The sequence below is a fragment of the Mauremys reevesii genome, linkage group 10 (genome assembly GCF_016161935.1).
Source record: "Mauremys reevesii isolate NIE-2019 linkage group 10, ASM1616193v1, whole genome shotgun sequence".
Lineage (NCBI taxonomy): Eukaryota > Metazoa > Chordata > Testudines > Geoemydidae > Mauremys > Mauremys reevesii.
The window spans coordinates 76,926,457-76,936,958 of NC_052632.1; the positions used below are offsets into that span (position 1 = coordinate 76,926,457).

Below are 10,502 nucleotides of genomic sequence, written 5' to 3' on the forward strand. Positions count from 1 at the left end.
GGTTTCACAACTCCACCTGCAAACATGGGACCCAAAGCTTGCGCCTCCAGCGTGCCATCCTCAGGGTTTGAGTTCAGCAGAGCTTCCAGACAGGTGGGGGCTTTTCAAAGACACAAGTAATAAGCCATGGTGTGTGGCATGTTCTCTTTCCATTGGATTTGAACCAGTCGTGTCCACTTCTAAATGTCTCCTCCTCATTTATACAGACTTCCAAGGATCATGTTCTGGCGCCCAGCTAAGGCACAACTCTCTCCCAGTAGCATAGTGGCATTTTTGATTGTTGGGAGTTTACATCTCCAGTGTGTGTAATCATAGGCGGTTCTGAGACAGGTGTTTAACATGGGAGACTCAGTGTAGATCAGATCATCAGACACTGATCAAACTTTTACGGATACATCAACTCCCTCTACAAACATTCAAGTCAGAGCTTTTTATGATAAATACGCCCCCTTTTCCCTCCTCCCAGAAACCTCACACTAACCCCCCCCACCTCTGATGCCACCCAATTCTGCAAGGTGTAACAGTCCAGGGTTAGCCCTATCCACACGGAAGAGGACATGGATTGGAAGAAGTTAGAGGACAATTATCCCCTGCCACTAGCCAATTGTGTGGGTAGAGCAGCTCGAATGAGATGTCCAGCAGGTCCAAGCAGGGAAAGCACGTTACCTTCAGGCTGTAGCTGTCGGTACAGTCCAGATGCTCCAGTCAGACTTGTCCTACGGGCTCCATTTTGACAGTGCAAGCGGCAGAAAGTGCCAGGAAAGCACAGCAAAACAGAGACATGAAATAGCAAGTCACCATCACAGCTCACAGGTACGGGCCATCTCCCACAAGTTGTTGTAACTGGAAACCCCGCAGAGGCACACTCGGTGCCCATGAGATTTCATGCCGACATGCACAAAAGACAAGGGCAAAGCGTTTACGATAATTTAAATTTTAATCGGCCAAATATACAAGTTTGGGTTGGTTTGTTTTTAATTTATTGAATTTTCCTTTTTACCTGGGTGTTGGTACAATCAATGAAGGCTTTGCTTTAAACAAAGGATGATGTGGTTAAAAACTGACACTATCCCTAGTCAGAGGAGAGAAAAAAGGAAGGAAAAGGTGGCGGGGTGGAGGGTGAAAATGGGAATGAACAGCACTCCAGAAAAACAGCCATGAAGTTAGGCTTCCAGACTATTCTTACAACACTCTGCAGCTCAAATTCACGGGCTGTTTGCAGAAGTGGGTCCTCACGATACACACCCCCAACCTTTGGGTTTTCATCAAGATTACCGACCCCATGCCCCACCCCCAAGCTGACAGAAAATCTAGGCTTTGCGATCTAATATATGAAGCATTTGCCCTCCCACCTTGCTCCCCCACCGTGCCCCTAATGTGTTCTTAGTCCTAAAAACCGCAAAAACATTCAGGTTTCCAAACTGTTACACAGAGAAGTGCTGTTCAGCACGGTTCTGCCCCGAAGGTAGCAGCTGCCCCCCCAACCCAAAATGGAATTCTGTGCCAAGATGAAGACGAACACACTGTCAGTGTCTCTTGGAGGTGAATTTGACTTCGATGTTGCAGCACACCCTATGTGGTATGCAACATGGCAGAGTTCCTGGCAGGCACCAGGCAGAGTTCCCTGGAATTCTTCCTCCTGCATGTCCTGGGTTTATTTGTTAAGGGATAGTGATTGCAGTCTTTTGCCTGCCACAGACGCGTCATCTTTTGCTGTTGGAGTCGGGGGGCGGGGAGGGAGAGAGAAAGAAAAGAGAGAGACTTGTCAATGTTTCCAGATGCACGTGGGGAATTGGTGCTGTCTCGGTGGCCCTAGAGACAGAGCTCCGTTTAGCCACACCACACGCATAGCACGGACAACAGCTTAGCAAGCGTCCCTCTGCCACCCCCCTGCTTAGATGCTAAAAGTCCTGGTGGGCCCACATCCAGAGTGAAAGGAGAATGCCATCTCTACGGTCCATTCTGACCCTGGCCTCAATCATTGGTGCCAGCTGTGAAGAGATCTGTGCAGTGCGAAACGGACTGAGACCAAACCCCCATCCCCACTTTGGTTCACAAGATACTTCAGCTGAATTAAGGGTCAGCCTGTGACCTAGAGGTGCAAAGCTCTATATCCCATTACCAATTCCCTGAGCCGTTGAGGCCCCACCCCATATGTAATTCTGATGAACAATATCCAAGCTTTTTGCAGGGAATTCACTGAACTGCTGGTGCGAACACGTACAAAAATCCACTACCTTTGCCTGTTCATCTGAAGCGTTGTAGGTGTAGAGAGCAATTCCCTCCTTACTTTGCCTTCTCACTGCCTAACTAATCTACCACTTTATGATGCAGCATAAAGCAGAGGATGAAACACAGCTGACTCTAGGGTTGAACAGAACAGCTGTTTAACAGCACACAGTAACAGCACTGGTAGAAAGGGAATACTACGCCTACTTCGCTTGTGATACTGAGATCACAGTTCCTGGAGGTCTGTCTGTCGGTGAGGACAGTTAGGGGTGGACTGAATGAGGAATCATTACTATAATTGTAACAGCCTTACCTTTTCTTTCCTCCTCTTTCTTTTTGGCAGCTTCTTCCCTCTGTTTCCGGATGATGGCTAGTCGAGCGAGATCTGCCTTTGCCTGTTCTGTTTTACCAGCTAGGTGCATTTTCATGTATCTTTCTTTTGCTTTCTGCTTCTCTATTTCTTCTCTGTTTGAGTGAAATACACTAGTCATCATGGTATCCAAATTAACACACAGGTATCGTTAGCATTAGAAAGGGGATTAAGAGAAGGCATGATCTCGAGCAGCATCGACCTCTGATCTTGGAGCACAAATGCACACAGTCATTTCAATCTCTAATTAGCATGTTAGTGATTGAGCAATTCAAGGAGGCTGAAGATCAAAATAATGTTTAAATCCTTTTCAGAGCAGTCATGGGGCTTGGGAAAAGCCATGCTGAAGACGGCTTCTGGCTTGAAAAGCTACCTAAATAAAGGCTTCTTTCTAACATTCGTTATCCCCACACCCAAGTGCCTCACAGTAGCTCGGTGAATTAGGGATTGTTTCTGTTCCCACTGTGCCAGGGAAAACTCTGGCACAAAGAGTTAAGAGACTTAGGGTATGTCTATACTACCCACCGGATAGTGTTCGATGTATCAGGGACCAATTTACTGTGTCTCGTCGGGACGTGATAAATTGATCCGCGAATCAACGCCCGTACTCCACCTTGGCAGGAGTAAGTGGAGTCGACGGGGGAGCTGCGGCAGTCGACTCGCCGCCATGAGGACAGCCAGGTAAGTCGAACTGAGATACTTCGACTTCAGCTATGCGAATAGCGTAGCTGAAGTTGCGCATCTTAGTTCGAACCCTCCCCCACTAGCGTAGTCCAGGCCTTAGCCTAATATCCCACAGCAAGACAGTGACAAAACAGAGCACAGCCCTCCTGCTTGCCAGTCTAGTGCCCTACCCACAAGCCACCCTTCAGCTGTAGGAATCGGTATTGAATCAAACTCGCACTTTTCTCTCTAAAAACTCACGTGTGAAATGGCAACGGAGTTCAAGATTGAAAACAAAATCTAAGTGTCCACTGGGGCAAGTAACTTCATTCTGACCCCAGGACTCTGGAAAACGCACTCCCATCAATACTAGGGCTCCTGCCACACCAGGAACTAACACAGTGACCCTTGGTATGGTATTTTTCTGCCACTACATGCTAATGCACAGGGGCAGTTATTTCTGATTATTGACATCAGGCTTTTAGAAAGGAAAACTAGATAGCCAGGGTCCATGACTAGGGCTCCTAGGTGCTTAACACAAATGATTATTAATTATTATTATAATTAGCAGAGGAACAAACATTTATGCCCATCTCAGTGAGTTTCGCAAAGCTGCCTGACTTTAGGATGACAAGGTGGGTGAGGTAATATCTTTTATTGGACCAACTTCTGCTGGTGAAAGAGACAAGCTTCCAAGCTTATACAGAGCTCTTCTTCAGGTCTGGGAAAGGTGCTCAGAGTGTCACAGCTAACTACAGATTGTTTAGTATAAGTAGTTAACACATGAAGGATGGCAGCCACCAACATAGGCTGGCTCTACTTCACCATGTAAGTTCCTACCCAATAAAATTGGGATCCAAAGTGAATCCTGATAATTATCTTCACACCTACTGTGACAATGGGCTCAAATAAATAAAGGACCTCACTGAGACATCAACTTCCCTCCCAGCATGTCAGATTTACTGGCACTACATGGCTTGGCTATTGCAGGGGGCAGAACGCTATTCTAGGAACAAACACAGCACACACAGCTCTCCAAGCTATAAGAGAGAAGGGAGATTGTTACCGCTCTCTCCGCGACAGCTCCTTGGGTCCATCCAGATCCAGCTGAGTTACTTTTTTGGCTGCTTGAACAACTCGATTGGGATTCTCTATGTCTATCAACCCTTCCACGCCTTTGCGCTTTTGCTGGAGTTTAGAAACAAAGGACATACATGTTATCAATGAGTTCTGTAACTGTCAATGCTCAATGAGTCTTCTTCACATGTGTCCTGGTGGAGAAAGTTCACTCATGTGGTCATTACCTCTGAAACCAAACCTAGACAGATACTAAAAAAATTCTTATTACCAGGGAATATATCTGCTGCCACATCATATTTTACTTTACCATGTGTTTTCAACCCCACTGTTAATAGTGAAAGTTATCACCTCTGTTTCTTCCACTTCAGTGTGCAGCAATGAACAGATTAGTAATGGAGTGAAGATTAACTGGGAGGAGACACACACTAAGTTTAACTTTAAAAAATCCCACCATCCTTATAAATCTGGGCTCAGGAGCCCACAAATACATGGGGAAAATAAAAATCAAGGATTAGCAGGTTGGTTGTGCCTTGAGAATGTGGGGTGTTCATCTACGTAAGCATTGGGAGTTACGGTACCTGATAGTCCTCATCATCTTCATCACTCTCGTCTGAATCTAAGGATTTCTTCTCTTTTTTGGGGTCTCCTATTGCCCCTTCTCCCCCTTCTTCTTGCTCCTCCTCTTCCTATGAGTTTAGAGGAGATTAAGAAAAAATGTAAACTGATGAAATTGCAACCTCTAGCAATGACTCTTTAAAAGAAGCAAGCACAGTGAAAACATTAATAGGCAAGGGACACAACTGCATGGCCAAGAATGTCAGTATTATTGGCATGTCTCCTATAATCGATTTTATTTTTATTGCATTCAAGAGCAAGATACATTTTGTCCCCTAAATGTGTCCCATTATTCACATCACCTGCATTAACAGGGTCCTCAATAAGAGACTCCACTGCTTTCTATATACAATCCATTGCTAGGTAACTTGATCACCACATTCTATGTTTCACGTTTTACTTCCCACAGAGGAAGAGAATAAGGGACACATTCTGACTTTGGTTTCAAGTGCTCAATGCCCCAGTGATTTTGATAGAAACTGCCCAAACATTACTACAAATTAGATCCAGCTCTAAAACTCTAGGTCACCAACAGAAAATCTGGAGAATAGCAGATTGTCAAACCCAACACAGAAGCTTTTCCACATATTGTAATTCAGGTGACAGCATGATTTACAACACTTGACTCTAAGCTGCCTTTGCTCATGAACTGCAAAATAATTGAGTATAAGAGCAGCAGTTTATCTGGCTAAGCACGGGACCAGACAGAACACATACCCTGGCCTTTTGTTTTTCTGCTTGGAGCTGTGCATCAATCTCTTCAGGGCTTGTGTACTGTCTTGCTCGGCCTTTGTGGCCTCCTTTTCTACCTGCATGAGAAATTAAGTCAGTAGCTGATTTAGTGAGATGTTTCTACACACTCAAAAGCCTGTCCCCCATTCTCTCTTGGCTGTGGTTGTGCATAGTACAGACCAGTTCTTCTTCTAGTAAAAACTAAAAACCACAGAAGGAGCCCAATAATTCACTGACTTTAGTCAAGCACTTTGAGCCCTTAAATAAATACACAGAGAACTGTTATTGAACCACAGAAGTGTTCAGAGAAAAACTTTCAGACCACCGAGCACTTAGCTTAATCCCTCCAGATTCTAGGGAAGCCTACGCCAGTTGGACCATCTAATCAATGGTCTGTATTTGAGAGGGCCCAGTTTATACCTGGCATCACCAGAAAAGCACATAGCCCATCATCTCCATAAGAGTCTCTACATCATGTTAGCAAATAAAAGCTCTGATCAATTTCAATTTTTCCTGTAGTTCACTAGGGACGTTCTCACCACTCCTCAGGGTAGGTACTACTGTTCTCATCTCAGCTACTATAGACACCAGGCATTGCAGCATGGTTCTGTCAGGCTACAGAAGGATGAGAATTATGCTTCCAAGGGCTCAGATAGTGGAATGACACCATCCTTCCCCTTCCATCCACATCCACAGTTGCCTCTGATTCACTTCCTGAGTTGGCAACCAAATATAAATCCCACAACCGCTCCTTACTCTGCATTTACTACACAGCAGGGAGCTGCGTTCTAGCTATGCTGCCACAGAAACACTAGGGAGTGACAGCAATTGTAAGTGAGTTTCTACTATAACCCTGATTTTTTCCTGACTGCCCACCGCCCCTACACACACCCCCAGAAAAATGAGAGATGAAATCAGTTTCCCTGGATGCATTGCCCTAGCTGAGATCCAGTACCTATCGCCAAACTTTAAATGAGTGATGTGAAATCACTGAAACTATTAATGTTTCCTGAAGAATGGCAGCTCCAGTGGTCTTGGCACAAGACATCCAAGGACTGCTGGAGACCTGAGCTTTCATTTTTAAATAGTCTCTACCCTTTTCCCTGCAGACACAGAGCTCGAAGTACAATCTGACCACTAAAAGTACTTTGCAATTATTTTTTTGCCAAACAGTTCACAAGGGGGTTCTCTCCTCCTGCAGATCTCAGGAGGGCCATTGGCAGGAGCCATGGGACATCCCTTTGACCTCTTCCCCCGCCCCCCCCCCTTTATTCCCTGAGGTCAGTAGGTAGCCTTGGGGGGAAGGGGTCGGGGGGCGAGAGATCAAGGGCACACTCTTCCTGAGATCTGTATGAGGGGAGAGCACTCAGCCCCCCTGCATAGGTTCAGTAGTGCCCATCTAACCTAATTTGTTAATCAGGTTGAATAACTGGAAAATGTTCACAAAAAAATTGTCCCTTTTTGGGCTGTAAGTTTGTCAACCAGCATTAGTACGTTAGTCCAGCAGAGGCAGGCAACCCCTGTTTTCTTGATCAGAGCTGAGCCACTTACTGTGAGTGTGGGTGGAGTGGTCTTGAGGAACCTACCAAGACCAGGGGGGGGGGGCACAATTGTTCATGAGGAGGGCTCTCAATAGCTCAGTAGCTCCAACCTACCTCCCCCCCGCCCCCCTTGGCCTCTTTCCTCACACTGTTTAATACTGCAGATTTTCTAATGTCTCTAGGAAGGGAGCTTTGAACATGCAGCTCTTAGAAGATCTGAAGGGGGGAAATGAAAAAAGCAGGAGGCTTGAGGGGAGAATTCCCAGCCAATCTTAGGGAGCTCAATGAGCCACCTCCCCACAAATCTTAGGAAGCCTCATGGCCCCTTCACCTCTGTATTTCTATGTTTTCTTACATGAGAGGTGAGGTTCTGTACACTAGTGGCCTTGAAAGGTGATATTCACTCAAAGAACTTACATGTGCCTGCTGCCTTCACTTCACCTTAAAAGAGCATGTGATGGATTTTCAGTTGTGATTTCAACTACAGTGTCCGCTGCCATTGATAGATGGCGCTGTACATTAAAGGACTTATCCACCCCTTTAAACCACCTTTTTTCCCCTCACAGCTTATAGGGATGCCAGAGTAGAATTACAATTCAAAATTGGTTACTTATTTAAAAAAAAAAGTGTGGAATAACTGATACAGGTACAAAGTAACTACTATGATGTAAACTTTATCCATTATTCTACACCATGAAGGGCTACATGATCTAAAACAATGATCTGCTACAATACTACCAGGGTAACTAGGCTCTTTGTTGTCTGGCAGATGCATTTTCAGGCATTTGTTTTCTTTATGTGTAAGGTCAGCTTATAACAGAAGATTTCAATGTACTTTTTCAAAAAATAAAACTAGCCTGTAACCCTTTTGTCTTCACATTAGGTGTTGTGAAAAGCAATAGATATGAAGAGCAAAGTTTATTAGTTCTAAGCTTTACCCATTCTACATTCAAGCCTGTACCAAAGAATTAAGTACTGTACCGCTCAATACTTTTATTATCATCTCATCAACTAGAATGAGATGAGACTTGAGTCACATTAGTATGCAGATATTTAATCAAGGAGGGCATAGGGAATGTCTTTGCTCATGGTAAGGAGGCAGGACTGTAAGGGGCTTTCGACTGTGAGTCATGCAACCTGAGTTCTATTCCTAGCTCTGCCACTGACCTGCTGCATTACGTTGGGCAAGTCACTTCACCTCTGTGCCTCAGTTTCCCCATCTGTAAAATAGGGATAAGGAGTCTTATCCTCCTTTGCAAAGCACTTTGAAACCCACAGATGATTGTATTTTTAAATTATGGTAAAGGCACACAGAGCCTAAGATAGGCATGTTTTTAAATACATATTTATTTCAGTTTATAAGATTATTACTATTAATGTGAATTTAAGCTTAGAAGAATTTTATGGAGCTATGAGTTTAAAAAAAAACTTGGGAAAACGGGTTTTGACAGCCTCTAAAGAGAGATCAAGAAGTACTTCAGAAACTACTTGTTCTGTATTAGCAGACAAGCTCGTATTAGTGCAGCAGAAAGGGTTTCTCCCCCAACACATTATGAACTACTTCTTCAATAGCGCTATTTCTTTACAGAACATAGATTATAAAAAATTACACACACACATTACAGAAAAGAGAAGAGCATTCACTGAGTGGATCCTTTTGGAGCAAGATGTATTTGTAACATACACAGCTGGGGTTTTTGTTTTTTTTAAATTATTGATAGGATTAAATCCACATCTGCTACCAAACACTTCAGGCAAAACCCTGGCCCCCCTGAAGTCAATGGCAAAACACCCATTGATTTCATTGGGGCCAGGGTTTCACCCTGCAGAGCCCAGACAAACTTGAGAGGGGTATGTTTAGACTTGTGTGATGAATTTGGAACAGAAAAAACTGAATTTATTAGCCTTCATTACAAAAATAATTATGAGCATCCATACAAATAAGTCTGGAGCCTTTTCCTTATCTAGCAATAGTTTTATATAGTACAAACTGGTATGAAGGATGTCTGGCCTAGATCAAGATATCAAAGAACCTGTATAAAAAAAACTGGGAAACAAATCTTATGATATTAAAGACTGGGGGGAGGGGGGAAATGTATTTGATGCCTAAAGAATTCTCTAACAGTCTGACAACAGTCAGTCAGGCCCCAGCAGTCAGTACATTGGGTGCATATGAACTGCATTCTGTGCCTGATTTAGCTTGTGAGCTCAGTGCCTCATGTATTCTTACAGCACCAACCATACACTCCATGCTCAACAGATGCCAGTCTCCTCCCCAGTGCAGAACAAAACCCATCACCCTGCACTAGATCTGCTAAGGGCCACCAGTCCCACCACTTTTCCCCTGCACACAGTACCCCAACAACTTGCACACACCCCTTAGTTCCCAGGGGCTTATGCCCCCTCATGCTTCTCCCACCACCCACAGGGGCTTCAAGCTTGTACTCCCCATAACCTTCCATCAGTGCATTGGGGCTTGCACCTCTCCATAACCCATCACTCCATTCCTAGGGGCTTGCATCTTCCTCTCAACTCAATCGCTCCTGGGGGCATATAACCCTCCCCCAGGGACTTAGGACTTGCCCCCTCTTTGATCCTATCCCTGCTGTGGGGCTTAAACCCCTTCCCCAGAGCCCTAAGGCTTGTCTGCACAACCCCCACTGCTCCTGAGGGGCTTATACCCCTCCCCCCGGGACCTAGAGCTTGGACCCGCCCTCAACCCACCGCTCCGGGGGGGCTTATACCCCTCCCCCCGGGACCTAGAGCTTGGACCCGCCCTCAACCCACCGCTCCGGGGGGGCTTATATCCCTCCCCCAGGAACCTAGGGCTTGGGCCCCCCCAACCCTCCCCCTCCCCCAGGAACCTAAGGCTTGCCTCCACAAACCCCACTGCTCCTCCCCAGGAACCTAGGGCTTGCCTCCACAAACCCCACCGCTCCGGGGGGGCTTATACCCCTCCCCCAGGAACCTAGGGCTTGCTCCCCCCCAAACCCCACCGCTCCGGGGGGGGTTATACCCCCCCCTTAGCCCCGCCGTTCCTGGGGCCTGTTTCCTCTCATCCGCCCCTCCCTCCCCTCACCTCCTTTAGGCATAGCGGCGATGGCGGCTCCGGCAGCAGCTACAGCGAGTCCCCCAGCCTCCAGCCCTTGACCCGGAAGCGGAAGCCGCAAACCGCAGCTCCAGCGCGCGGCTCCTTCCTCAGCCCAGTCACCAAGCCTGGCCCTGGAGCACGAGGCCCCCAGCCCAAGGGCTAACGGCAGCACTGCCTGAGT

The 10,502-nt window shown here is 46.1% G+C and overlaps 1 protein-coding gene across 1 annotated transcript; it reads right to left on the reverse strand.

The window, feature by feature from the left end:
- Window positions 1–918: 918 nt before the first annotated feature.
- On the reverse strand, window positions 919–10,457 carry PDAP1 (PDGFA associated protein 1). Its single transcript, XM_039490444.1, has 6 exons — window positions 10,310–10,457; window positions 5,675–5,766; window positions 4,921–5,028; window positions 4,329–4,450; window positions 2,543–2,694; window positions 919–1,713 (listed from the first exon to the last, which is right to left on the reverse strand). Exons 1-6 carry the CDS (start codon window positions 10,320–10,322, stop codon window positions 1,655–1,657), a joined length of 546 nt encoding a protein of 181 aa, XP_039346378.1. The 5' UTR covers window positions 10,323–10,457; the 3' UTR covers window positions 919–1,654.
- Window positions 10,458–10,502: the final 45 nt, after the last annotated feature.

Excerpts from the sequence above, each read along its gene's own strand:
- PDAP1 (XM_039490444.1), bottom strand. Across the intron at positions 4,451-4,920 it reads AAGATGATGAGGACTATCAG|CAAAAGCGCAAAGGCGTGGA; the intron begins GTACCGTAACTC and ends TCTAAACTCCAG. Across the intron at positions 2,695-4,328 it reads GAGCTGTCGCGGAGAGAGCG|AGAAGAAATAGAGAAGCAGA; the intron begins GTAACAATCTCC and ends TCACTCAAACAG.